The following is a 13,319-nucleotide window of genomic DNA, read 5'->3' as shown; positions in this document are numbered from 1 at the left end:
TTACCTACCTCAACATTAGATTAAACTTGGTTATTTTGTACAGTATGTATCTATACTAGTGATTTTCCTTATTTTGTATTGCTGTTCATTTTTTTGAATTATTATGTCTTCCTGAGATGTAACTAATTATATCTGATACAACATTACCATAATAAGAGTGTCGGACCAAATCTACAATGATAACAGTTTGATAGAATGATATTATGAAAGAATGTTAATTTAGAATATATAGGATAATAGAACATGATAGAATACTGTGATAACTTCTTTTGAAGGATTTTAAAAGCAAAGAAAACACCAAGCAAATTTACCATAACGATATTGAAAATCTTTCGGAGTCCAGCTCCATCATCAGTTCGACAATCTAAAAATGAAAGCAATCATTTTAAAAGTCAAAATTCTAAGTCAGACATAACCTAAAAAATACATAACATTAATTTGAAAAACAGGGCTCGCGGAACACAGAGTCATAGGAGACACGAAAAGAATAAAACTAAGGAGAATAATAAAGAACAAAACTTTCTCAAGTTTTATTCTTTCCGTGTCTACTATGACTCAGTGTTCCGCGAGCCCCTTTTTTCGATTTAATGTTATGTATTTTTTAGGTTATGTCTGACTTAGAATTTTGACTTTTAAAATGATTGTATTCATTTTTAGACTGTCGAACTGATGATGGAGCTAGACTCCGAAAGGTTTTCAATATCGATATGGTGAATTTGCTTGGCGTTTTCTTTGCTTTTAAATTCCAGGTGAACTTGCGATATAAACAGACTGATAATATAAGAACTTCTTCTCAAGCATTTTCGAAGTGCTAGCTCTCACCCTGCAGTTGTCGATGGTGTGTACGAAGATGGAGGAAAGAATATCAATATAGAATATGTAGAATAACAGAATATGATAGAATAATTGTGATAACTTCTTCTGAGACGTTTTTTGAAGTGCTAGCTCTCACCCTGCAGTTGTCGATGGTGTGTACGAAGATGGAGGTGAGGTGGGTGAGCAGGGCGGCGTCCGGCGAGCGCTGCTTAGCATTGCTGGCACCAGCACACAAACGCAGGGCTGTGCTAACCTGGTCCAGTGACAGCAGCAGTCCTGGCAACACAGCACAACACAAGTGACAGCAGCAGTCCTGGCAACACAGAGTGACAAGTGACAGCAGCAGTCCTGGCAAGATAACAAAACGGCGCCAAATGTAAGATTCAGTGCGGGAAAATTCGATCGGTGAAGTAACATTCAACACCTTATCCGATATGGCGGAGCTGGTCGGTATGGGTCAATGTTTCTTCCCGTCAGCCAAAAAGCTTTCCTCACCAAGATTTATTTTTTCATTGAAATTAACCTATATGCTAATTTCAAGCCATAGATCAGACTCTGTTTTCGTTCAGCCAGCGCATAAAGTTACCAGGACTTAAGGCGGTGCGAGTGTTAGAGAAGAGAATAAGAAGCTTGAAATTAATGGACGATGATGTCAATCTCTATGATGTGTTAATATATTTAGGCTGGAACCTTGAGAGCTTAATTAGAATTAACTAGTATCTACCTTCAAACTTGATTTTTAACAAGATTAACATCAATAAAGTTGAATAAATAAGTAGTTCTGCTCGCGTTTAATAATTGGTTGAAGTTAGTGACAGTAAGCGCATTGAGTAAGATTGGAATACGCTGTGTACAGTTGCCGATCAAATAAAAAAATGCAACTCAGTACTCACTGCAGTGAGTGAAAGAGAGCACATTTTCTCGTAGACGAAAACTTGAGGTCACGGACAGACGGACGGACAGACAGACAGACGGACGGACATGACGAGCACAATAGTGCATTTTTTCCATAAATGAGAAAATGCGCTAAAAACCTGCAATAGTTTCTTCTGACCTATCCAGCAACGCTGTATTGCCATCACACTTTTGGGGTCTAGGAATGGCTAACTACGCCTCACTCTAGCGTGGAGACTGGAGAGTAGGAATGGCTAACTACGGCTCACTCTGGCGTGGAGAGTAGGAATTGCTAACTACGGCTCACTCTAGCGTGAAGGTACTGACGCACTCTGGTTGGCGTGGAGGTAAGCGTGGAAGGCGGCATCAAACTGCTCCATGGCGGGCAGGCTGCGCGTGAGCCAGGCGCGCTCGCGTTGGAAGAACTCCTCGCAGTCCGGCACCACAGGGCGCCGGCCCTCCATGGATTCCGTGAGGCGTGACAGCAAACCTTTACGCAGCTGAAAACGGGGAATGTTATAGGAGTTATAGATTGTATGAGAGAGTCCTGAGTCAGGAATCAGGATTAGACTTCGCTAGGATTACTGCAGCAGACATGAAACAGATAAAATTATACGAGAAAGTCGGGCGACCAAACTAGACAGAACTTCGTTAGGATAACTGCAGTAGACATGGAACAGATAAAATTATATGAGGAAAGTCGGGCGTCCAGACTAGACAAGACTTCACTAAGAAACTGCAGCTGGAACGGATCAGGGAAAATTATTTGAGTTTAAGTCGGGAGTTAAGACTGGACGGGACACTGTAAGGATGCTCAATTAAAGTTGTTGTGAGTGAACTGATTGTTATAACTGCTATTAATGAGTTAAGTTTTCTGAAGGGCGAACTGTGAAATATCGCTAAATATCGTTAGCAGTAGCAACTCAACCATAATGATAATAATGAACAAAAATTACAGAAACTTGAAACATTTCAAGGCTAATTTCAGAGCTCTTTTTGGTGTCAACCTCAATCGAACTGCTAATGTAGCTGGATTTCAAATCGTTTTCTTTTATTAAGATATGCTGAATATGCGTCATTTTTTGCATTTATATTCCTTGAAAGAAGTCTACAGACCTTTGCTCTCGGTGGTGCCTCCTTGACAGTGAGGAAGCTCTCAAGTCTGTTACTGCGGCCCAGGATGGGGTGGGCAAGAAGCAGCTCAAGATATTTCTGCAGCTGCAGTCTGTCCTTGTGGAAGTTGTCACCCAACAACGTCCGCGAGCCTGACGCAACCCAGAAATTTAATATTAGGACAAACTGAGCATTTCTGGAATGAATTTTTCTACAGTGAACAAGAAATTAGTGACAGAGTAAGGGTTAAATTTCAGAGTAAGGGTTAAATTTGAATTCTTTTTCACCAAAACAATGATACTTAAGATAAAATAAGGTTAATAGAACAGATGAAACTTAGTTCAAGTGATGGAGGATGAGTATGTTGTATAGAAGGTAAAACATGACTAAATTAATAAATTTTAGAAATTGGATAGGGAGTGCAGCAGTAGAAATACAGATATTATATATATTTATTAGTATTGATAATGCTGTAGAAAAATCTGAAAAAATCTTTAACATGGTATACTATATCTACTACATGACAATTGAGAAACATCCTCTATGCCTGCATACCGAGCAAGCAACATGCATTTTATCAGTAATACGGTACTCAGTAAAACACAGCAGATGATATAATGATAAGAGCATAACAATGCACTTAATGGTTCACATAGAATAATCGTCAATGTAACACTGAAGATAATGTAACTGACAGGATTTGGAGAAGCTGGTTAAAAGTGGATAGTTCCATGTATGTACTTCCAACGATTTACCAAGCAACCTGAATGTCAACAGTCCGATTATATAAGTTTAAAGTGCAAATATAAAGATTATGAATGTTCATATAACCATTCAGCATTCAGTAATCTCATAATAAAACTAACAAGAATCCCAAAATTGAAGAAATTAAATTCGTATAAAGTCTGACTATTCACAGCCAGCCACTAGTGGAAGTTCTGTGGCAACTATATGGTTTAACAACTTAGTGATATTTTTTCCTAAGGGTTAAGGTTTAAACTAAGATTCCTAAAGTATACCGGTATGTGTTCTGATGACACTGTGAACTCGATTAGTAACATTCAATCAAGGTTTGTGGCTGAGTACTGTACAGGTTATTTGTGATACAAAAGCAATGTACAATAACACAAAATACAGTGCCAAAGAGATCGCTAAAGCATACCGGTAACTTCCTAGTCTCACCAACTCTTGCCCCTAAGCTATAAAACCATACATACTTTTATCTTTACTCAATGCTTTACCTTTTACAGCTTGATGCTGAACCTTTAGGACCCATTAAAATTCTGAATCAGCACTTTGCATTCAACAAGTACATTATTTATCCAAACAATCCCTCAAAATATTGTGAATAGGCCTTGGATGCATAATAATAACCCAGTGAAATAATAACCCATGTAACAATGACCACCCTATAACTATCAATAGGTACCTATCATATGACCCACTCCACAAAGAGCATCAATTAGCTACCAAATATACACAAAGATTACATCTTTTTACTTGTAGCTAATTACTGGTACATCTTTACAGAAAGATTACATCTTTTTCTAATCATTTAAACAATATAATTAAAATAATTCTGAGAAAAATTGAGCTTCAACTCTCTCCACCTATTGGCATTAATTAGCATTTGAGCATTTATTATTATCATTAATTACTACAGATAAGAAAATATGTAATTAATTTTATTCACAGTTCTTACCCTTGCCCATCTGTTTCTTACTGGCAGTCTCAGCAAGAGCTGCATCAGTAGTGGGAGGAGGAGGCAAGGGAGGTACAATGATGCCCTCACAAGGCTGGTCTGTGGTGACACAGTGTTCCAGGTATACAAAGTCTTCATATACACGCTCCAAAACTTGTATCTGCAATCACATAATACAGATAATCATACAGATACAGATATTCCTAATACAGATAATAATGAAGGGAATAGAAATTAATTTTAGTTCACATTAAAGGATGTTAAACCATAATATTTTGCTGTAGCTATTACACCTTTGGCAAAATTAGTTATCCATGGATATATTCATCAAAATAACATCAGTACATAACAAAAGGCTTCATTACTCTTTTGTATGTATATATATTATTTAGGGAGAAATTAGATAGAATGGTAGGTAAAATTATTTAAAAACCTAAAAAATTCACAATCAAAGCTGTCTTCTTGCAAGCAGTGTGAAGAGAAGTTTGACTCACTGTTAGTCCTCCTTGTCCAACAATAATAGTGAAAGTGACAGCTGAGCCATCTTTGGTAACTTTGTTGCTGAAGGAGACTGTGTAGCGAGGAGACCACGGCTCAGGCGGCTCAGGACTGCTGCTGCCGCTGTCATTGTCAGCAGCAACCACATCACAGATGGGTTTCTCTGGTCCATTGCCCTGCATTGCCTCTGCTATGGTGGTGGTTAATGGTGACTGGCAATTGTTTTCTGAAGCTAGTGGTGCTAAAATGTTTGAATTTAAAGGCTTGGCACCTTCATGTATATCTTGCATCATTTTGAAAAATTTAACTTTGAATTTTATATCAAATAAGCAGAGAAATATTTTACTATATGAATTTGCATTGCCCTAAATGATAATACAATGACAGCTATTGACTAGGCAGTATGGCAGGCTGACACACACTGCACAGTAGCCACTCACACCTGCAAAAGTTGACAATAGCATTAAAAAAATCACATAAATACATGAAGGATGAAGAGGCTATTAATAATTTTACTGATTTAGTTTGACACCTGAAATCCTTATACACTAGATCCAAATCCAATAATTTGATATTTTCATAGTAGCTACATGAAAGCAAGATAGACTTGATTGTTATTTGTTGATGCATACTTGCTTGATTACATAATTAATTTTCATGTAAATTTCAAAAGAATTCTTTCAGACTTTCAAAAATGTAGGTATAGTGGCCTGTATTGCAATGAAAAATGTCCAATTCTCATTTATTAATGTTAGTCTATTCCTAATTTCCTACTTTATCCTAATTTATCCATTTCCTACTTTTTTACCTAATTTCCTACTTTATACACATGGGTTATGCCATATGGGTAGTAATAACTAATAGGTAGCTAGTATTACAATATGATTATCATTATCATGGTTTTTCACGGATATACCTACATAAAATGATAAAAAATGAGAAGTTACTTAATTATTATTTTTAAATATTAGTGTATAATTCATAATATAATATAAATTTTCTAAAATCCATCGTTTCTTAGTCCTACTACTAAACTAACCTACTTAGGAATGTAAACTGACGCTCTATAACTCATTATACTTGTAATAACTGCCGAGTGCAGAATGTTATAATGCTTTTTAATTCTTGTGAATAAAGTAATTTCCTACTTCAAATTTCTGCTTCAGTTCACTGCACTTGGTGCAGCTTCAGTTTCAGTAGTGACTAGTCACTAGTGAGTACTGAGTACAGACTATAGAGACTTCGTAGTGGATAGTGCCGTCACTACAGACTACCTGTAACCTAGTGCAAGTCCAGAGAAACTACTACAGACCTTCAGCGGCTTCAGGCTCAGGGTTCAGTCGTTCAGACCGTTCAGTCGTTGCTCACATAAGTTTTGTAGCATAATACAGATTTGAAACTAAAAAAAAAGATATGTAATTACCAATTGAAATACAGTAAAATTCATATGGACAAACTCCCTTACTTACTATAATCTTATTTCCAAGATAGGCGCCGGTAACGATACCGGAATCCAGTTCCTTGTTTACAACCGTATTCTGCCTTACTTCAGTTGAAGTGGATCAGCTGTCGTTTGTACACATAACACAAATGTTACGCCCCCACTTCAAAGAAAACTTGTGGAAAATAAAAAACGTTCAGAAGGTGTACTGCAATATAGTTTCTGTTTGAAGACTTTAAGTGGTATTAAATGCCATTGCTCTGTTGCTTTTATGCATGACTGTGATGAACAGAGGTGGGCAGTATCGCGCTACATGTAGCGGCCGCTACTAGCGGTAGCGGCGCTACATTTAAGCAATTGTAGCGGTAGCGGTAGCGCCCGCTCCATATTTAAGTAGCGATACGAGGTTTTGCCGCTACAGCGCTACCGCTACATTTATAGATAAAGCCTCTAGATTTTACTTAATAGTTTTAAATATTTTTTAAAAACCAGCATGAATTTCAAACATAATATAAATTACAGAATAAAACTATACGAAAGATTTCGGTGTAATGTTGTCAACCTCAGCCTGTTACTAGTGTCAGTCAACAAGTTAGTTGTTACTTGGTAGGTTGTTACCAGTTACCACTTACAGGTATTTTTTCACGTTTCAGTTTGCTTACAGTTATTTGTACGTTCCACCTTCCCTACATTGGTGTCTACTTTAATCTACCAATCTCAAAAATAATCCACACATATATACAAATAAAAGAGTGATTTTTTACATGTATATGTGGATAATTTTCCAGATTAGAAGATTGAAGTAGACATCCATGTAGGGAAGGTAAAATATAAAAATACCTGTAACTTTTATTTACTGTATGATGTATCTAACTCGTACTAGTTCGGTTAGGTTAATTGCAATAAAGTTGCATTGATATGTTTTGAAAATGTTTTATTATCATTAAATGGTTATGAGTAAATCCCAATAGCAGAACAATAAATATTTAGAGATTTCCAATAATTTTGGCCATTGTAGCGGCTAATGTAGCGGCGCTACATTTTACTGTAGCGGTAGCGCCCGCAACATTTAGAGCATGTAGCGGTAGCGGCGCTACATTTCAAAGTAGTGCTGCCCAGCTCTGTGCTTAAAGTATAATCATTATGACGTTCAAAAATATTTGAAAATACAATCAATTATAATATACTGCATATATTATTACATAGTGATCTCGGCGCTAAAGTGTAGGCCTGATTGGCCTGTCGCCGATTCTTTTCCTTTTCGTGCCTTGTTCACAGAAAATCTAAAATCGTGTCATTTGACCGGATCTTTTCATGACCGACGATAGTTTGAAGTAGCTACTAGACTTCCACCGGGTTCGATATGGTGCTGGGCATTTCAAATCTGAACATATATTTTTCCATAGCTTTATCTAGTCTGTTCTTGAACGCGTTCATACTTGGTGCGCAAACGATGTAATCGGGGAGGCTTTTCCACATGTCGGTGATTCGAAGCGTGAAGAAATGTTGGCGCGCGGAGAAGTTGCAATGTAGTTTTTTTAGTTAATAGCCGTGGCCCCTGGTGTTGGTTCTTGTTTCAAATTCTAGTAATCCTTCGGGGACCTTGTATAAACAATGAGTATACATGTATACTTCAATGAGGTCCTCACGCTGATTACCGTGCAGTCAGCCAGCTGGGTAAGTAGACCAGCTGTAGCACTCTAGCAGTAGCCTGCCTCTGTCAGATCCTCAAGAAGTCACCTTATTATTGCTAATGTTGAATACATGAATCCGTTAGAATCAGTTGTGGTCAGCTAGATGTAATCCCTCGACGGTTCATGATTGCCCGTTTCATTGTATGTGCCTCATATTGATGCTATGAATTATGAAATCCACTAGGATCATGATACAGACCGATGAGATTAACTAGATTAAGTATAGTACGATTGATCTCGTGTCTTGAATGTTGCACTCGCTTGAAATTAAGCAGCTCCCTTCTGGAACTGCGTTCATTAAACTAATTATAATTCTATATGGTCATGCTGTCTTGTATGTTCGATTTAAGCAGCTCCCTTTTGGAACTGTGTTCATTAAACTAATTATCATTCCATGATCTCAGTGTCTTGTATGTTCATACTCTTAAAGAATCCTGTGCAGGTTTCGACGCCGAAATATAAGGAAACAATGATCAAGTCTTGAACTTCATTCTTCCTTTTAAATTACGCGTCACCAAGCTCCCGAACTAAGTTGACTTACTTTAGTAGCGGAACATATAGAATGGAAAATATTTTATTTGAGTAGCCATTGATTGATCATTTTTAATTTGAAACAAATGGTTAGTCTTAATCACCGGAGCGTGGGGTGAATTTTGGGCAGTACGTAGTATCATTGATAACATGGAAAGTTAATTAGCATATTATGCGTTTTTTTTGGTAAGTGTCGAGCTACTGGTTTCTGAAGCCAGGGCTGATCAACCGGAATCAAAAAATCTGTTATGCTCTCCTTAATTAAAACCGTGTAGAGTTGAAATTTTCAGGAGCGATCAACTTGAGCGATAAATATAAAATTTATCATACACTACTGCATTGAAGACGTTCGAAATCAGTCATTTTAAAAACGAATTTGCGTGAACAGTATTATATTAGAAGAGAAAAAATTGAAGGGCATTGCTATTGTAACGCTTTTGATGATGCGGTTTTTTGCGCTTGTGCGGTTTTATAAAATTAACGTGAATAAAAATTTCTAAAACTCTTCTATAGAGATTGCTCCCAGGGATGCGGACACTCAGGTTATCATATGCATCAATTGAAGATTCGATTTTTTTTTCAATAACGAAATTTCTACCACTTCCAATTCGATACGTTACTCCACTCCGGTGAATAAAAAAACAAATTAGTGTCTACACCGATGTGAAGAAAACTCATGAGTGTGAACAATAATTGTGCGTTAAAACCAAAAAAATACACAAAGAATTTTGTTAAAACAATTAAACTGAGCTCCATATGCGTAGAAAATATTTGCTCCTTTCCAAAGACGATGCATGTGAGGTCGAAAGTGAAGAAGTCCAGCCAGTTTTTGTGGGTCTTAACCTCGCGGATCTTCTCTTGCCAACAGGATGGAATCCAAAGGTCTGCACGAGGAGCATCTTCAACTACAGGACCAAAGCAAATTCGACTGTAAATTCTTGGCTGATTTGACATCGCTCTTCTGATTAATTTGTGGTTTTTGTAGGAATTTGTGTATTCATATACCTATAATTACGATATAAACCAAATAAACAAATTCTCGTAAAATTTGGGTCTCTATACCTGGAAGCGAGCAAGAACATTCACTCTTAGATTGTTGATCTACTTTCAGTTTCCACTCCGAACAAGCAAGTTTTTGCGCAAATTTAATGTCATAAAAATAGCCTTCTAAAAAGATTAGGCGAATAATTAAGATTTGTAATAAACTTTCTCCGTAGTTAAGTTCGAGAGACAGGATGCGGAAATCAGTAAATGTTGATTTTATTATAATAGATCTCGATGCTCTTCGTATAGCGTTAACGGGTTGATTTTTTGCGGTTCGAAGTCAGTGTGACTCAAAAATCTCGTTACCATTACCAAGACATACTAGTTGCACTGATGCCGAAACATTGTTACAATGACCAGTTGCACTAACGTTAAGATATTGTTACGTAATAAAATATATCAGTTTAACTTATGCCGAAACGTTGTTACAATGACCAGTTGCATTAACGTTAAGATATTGTTACGTAATAAAATTTATCAGTTAAATTAATGCAGAAGCATTGTTACCATGGCCAAGATATACCAGTTGTGCCTGTTACCGCTGATTTGCAGCCTCGGGTGGTTACGAACCATTCCAGCAATGGTCTTCACGTTTGAACTGACTAGGAGAGTAATATATACAAGTAATCAAAGTTTGTAGTTGGAATAATTTTAAATAATATGAAAAACACAATAAACAGGATATCGGATGCTAACTGAACACGGTGTCTGATTGCAGTGGTTAAAATTATTTTGCATAGGTCTGAAATTTGACGGAACACTATTACATGAAATTCAACAGTATAACTACATCAGAGAACTAGCCAAAAGTCCTGCAACTCACGTCAACCACAACCGTCACGACTATGAATTAGGAGGATCTTAGTCAATCCCAATTAGGATCTTATCATACAGAGGTGGGCAGTAGCGCGCGACATGCAGCGGCCGCTACATTTTCAGTAGCGGTAGCGGTATAGCGGCGCTACATTTAAGGCAATGTAGCGGTAGCGGTAGCGCCCGCTACAGATTTAAGTAGCAATACGTGTTTTTGCCGCTACAGCGCTACCGCAACATTTATAGATAAAGCCTTTAGATTTTACTTAATAGTATTAAATATTTAAAAACCAGCATGATACATACATAATCTAAATTACAGAATAAAACTGTACGAAAGATTTCGGTGTAATGTTGTAAACCTCAGCCTGTTCCTATGTAGTGTCAACTTGTTAGTTGTTACTTGTTAAGTTGTTACCAGTTACCACTTACAGGTATTTTTTCATGTTTCAGTTTGCTTTCAGTTATTTTTACACAGTTATTTTTATGTTTCATCTTCCCTAGATGGATGTCTACTTTAATCTACCAATCTCAAAAATAATCCACATATATATATACAAACAAAAGACTGATTTTTTATATGTATATGTGGATAATTTTTGAGATTGTAAGATTAAAGTAGACACCCATGTACTGAAGGTAAAACATAAAAACAACTGTAACTTTTATTTATCGTATCTAACCCGTACTAGTTCGGTTAGGTTAATTGCAATAAAGTTGCATTGATATGTTTTGAAATGTTTTATTATCATTAAATGTGTATGAGTAAATCCCAATAGCAGAACAAGAAATGTTTAGAGATTTCCAATAATTTTGGCCATTGTAGCGGCGAATGTAGCGGCGCTACATTTTGCTGTAGCGGTAGCGGTAGCGCTCGTTACAATCTAGTGGTTGTAGCGAAAGCGCCCGCTACATTTAGAGCATGTAGCGGTAGCGGTAGAGGCGTTACATTTCAAAGTAGCGCTGTCCAGCTCTGCTTATCAACTACAAACAAAAGCTACGGCTATGCGTAAAAGCTGCGGCTACAGTAACGATGCCGAGATATTATTACATTAACCAAGAAATACCAGTTATACCGATGCTAGCGAAGCATTGTTTTCATATCCATTGCATCCAAGTTGCAGTGATTTAATTCTTCCTTCACCTTTTCCGTGGCATAATGTCAGGGGAACATAAATTTTCTACAAATCAAACCCTTGCTATCATTAATTAATATAATAATCGTTAAGACATTGTTGCGTAATAAAATATATCAGTTGAACTTATGCCGAAACGTTGTTACAATGACCAGTTGCAATAACGTTAAGACATTGTTACGTAATAAAATATATCATAATATCATTTGCACTTATGCCGAAACATTGTTACAATGACCAGTTACATTAACGTTAAGATCTGCTACATCTGCTTCTTCGCTGCCGTTGTTTCGTCGACGCCTAAAAACAGAACTTTTCCGTAGAGCCTTTGAATCTTAGACCTAGCTGTCATCTAATCTATTGTGTATATTACTGGTTTAGCATAGGTGTTGTTTGTTCTAGCATAGACGTCGTCAGTCTTGGCATATGTCCTTTGTTTTAGCATAGACGTCGTCAGTCTTGGCATATGTCCTTTGTTTTAGCATAGACGTCATCTGTTTTTATCCTCTCGTGTCTTTTTTAGCTACTTGTAACGTGCCCTCGAAGTTCGATCCGAACGAGACGCCACGACAATCTCTTCGTGGAATAATAATAATAATAATAAGATATTGTTACGTAATAAAATATAACAGTTTAACTTATACCGAAACGCTGTTACAATGACCAGTTGCACTAACGTTAAGACATTGTTACATAATAAAATATATCAGTTAAACTGATGCAGAAGCATTGCATCTGTTTAACATTTGCAGCCTAAGGTGGTTACATACCATTCCAGCAATGGTCTTCATGTTTGAACTGACCAGGAGTGTAGTTCATACAAGTAATCAAACTTTGTAGACGGAATAAATTTCAATAACATGAAAAACACAATTAACAGGATATCGGATGCTAAACTGAACACGGTGTCTGATTACAGTGGTTTAAATTTATTTTGCATAGGTCTGAAAATTAAAGGAACATTATTACATGGAATTCAACAGTAAAACTACATCAGAGAACTAGCCAAAAGTCATGCCTCTCACGTCAACCACAACAGCCGGCGTCAAGACTAAGAATAAGACATTCATGTGTCCCCATAAGGAACTTATCAACTACACACAAAAGCTACGCTCTGTGCATGAAGCCTGAAGCTACAGTATCTATAGATATTGTTACATTGACCAAGAAATACCCGTTATACCGATGATAGCGAAGCATTGTTTTCATATACATTGCATTCAAGTTGCTGTTATTTAATTCTTCCTTCACCTTTTCCGTGGCATAATGTCAGGGGAACATAAATTTTCTACAAATCAAACCCTTGCTATCATTAATTAATATAATAAAATGCAGTTCGTGCCTGAATCTCACCATAGGTGAATAAATGTTTAAGCGTAAAATTAGTGCAAAAAAAAGGTTTAAGCGTAAAATAAGTGCAAAAAAATGTTTAAGCGTAAAATTAGTACAAAAAGGTTCATGTAACCTTGAATCTAAACTGTACTTGCCGCCTTGTATGGCCTGGAAATTTCACCTTCGTATTTGTAGCAGCGACGCGTGACACCTGCTGAAGTGAGAGACACTCAGAAAAATGAATTGGTCATATTCAACTCCAAAATATTTTATGAATGTGTCCCATGCCTATTTTATTACAAGAC

The 13,319-nt window shown here is 36.8% G+C and overlaps 1 protein-coding gene across 1 annotated transcript; it reads right to left on the bottom strand.

The window, feature by feature from the left end:
• Positions 1-811: 811 nt before the first annotated feature.
• On the bottom strand, positions 812-6,591 carry LOC108679096. The gene is made up of 7 exons (XM_018167622.2): positions 6,571-6,591; positions 5,020-5,465; positions 4,526-4,685; positions 2,827-2,975; positions 2,042-2,210; positions 953-1,092; positions 812-823 (listed from the first exon to the last, which is right to left on the bottom strand). Exons 2-7 carry the CDS (start codon positions 5,314-5,316, stop codon positions 812-814), a joined length of 927 nt encoding a protein of 308 aa, XP_018023111.1. The 5' UTR covers positions 5,317-5,465; positions 6,571-6,591.
• Between the last annotated feature and the right edge of the window lie 6,728 nt (positions 6,592-13,319).

This window comes from Hyalella azteca, unplaced genomic scaffold, assembly GCF_000764305.2.
Source record: "Hyalella azteca isolate HAZT.00-mixed unplaced genomic scaffold, Hazt_2.0.2 contig15466, whole genome shotgun sequence".
NCBI classification, from domain to species: domain Eukaryota; kingdom Metazoa; phylum Arthropoda; class Malacostraca; order Amphipoda; family Hyalellidae; genus Hyalella; species Hyalella azteca.
The sequence above is the reverse complement of the archived record's forward strand: the minus strand, read 5'-3'. Positions and strand labels throughout refer to the sequence as shown.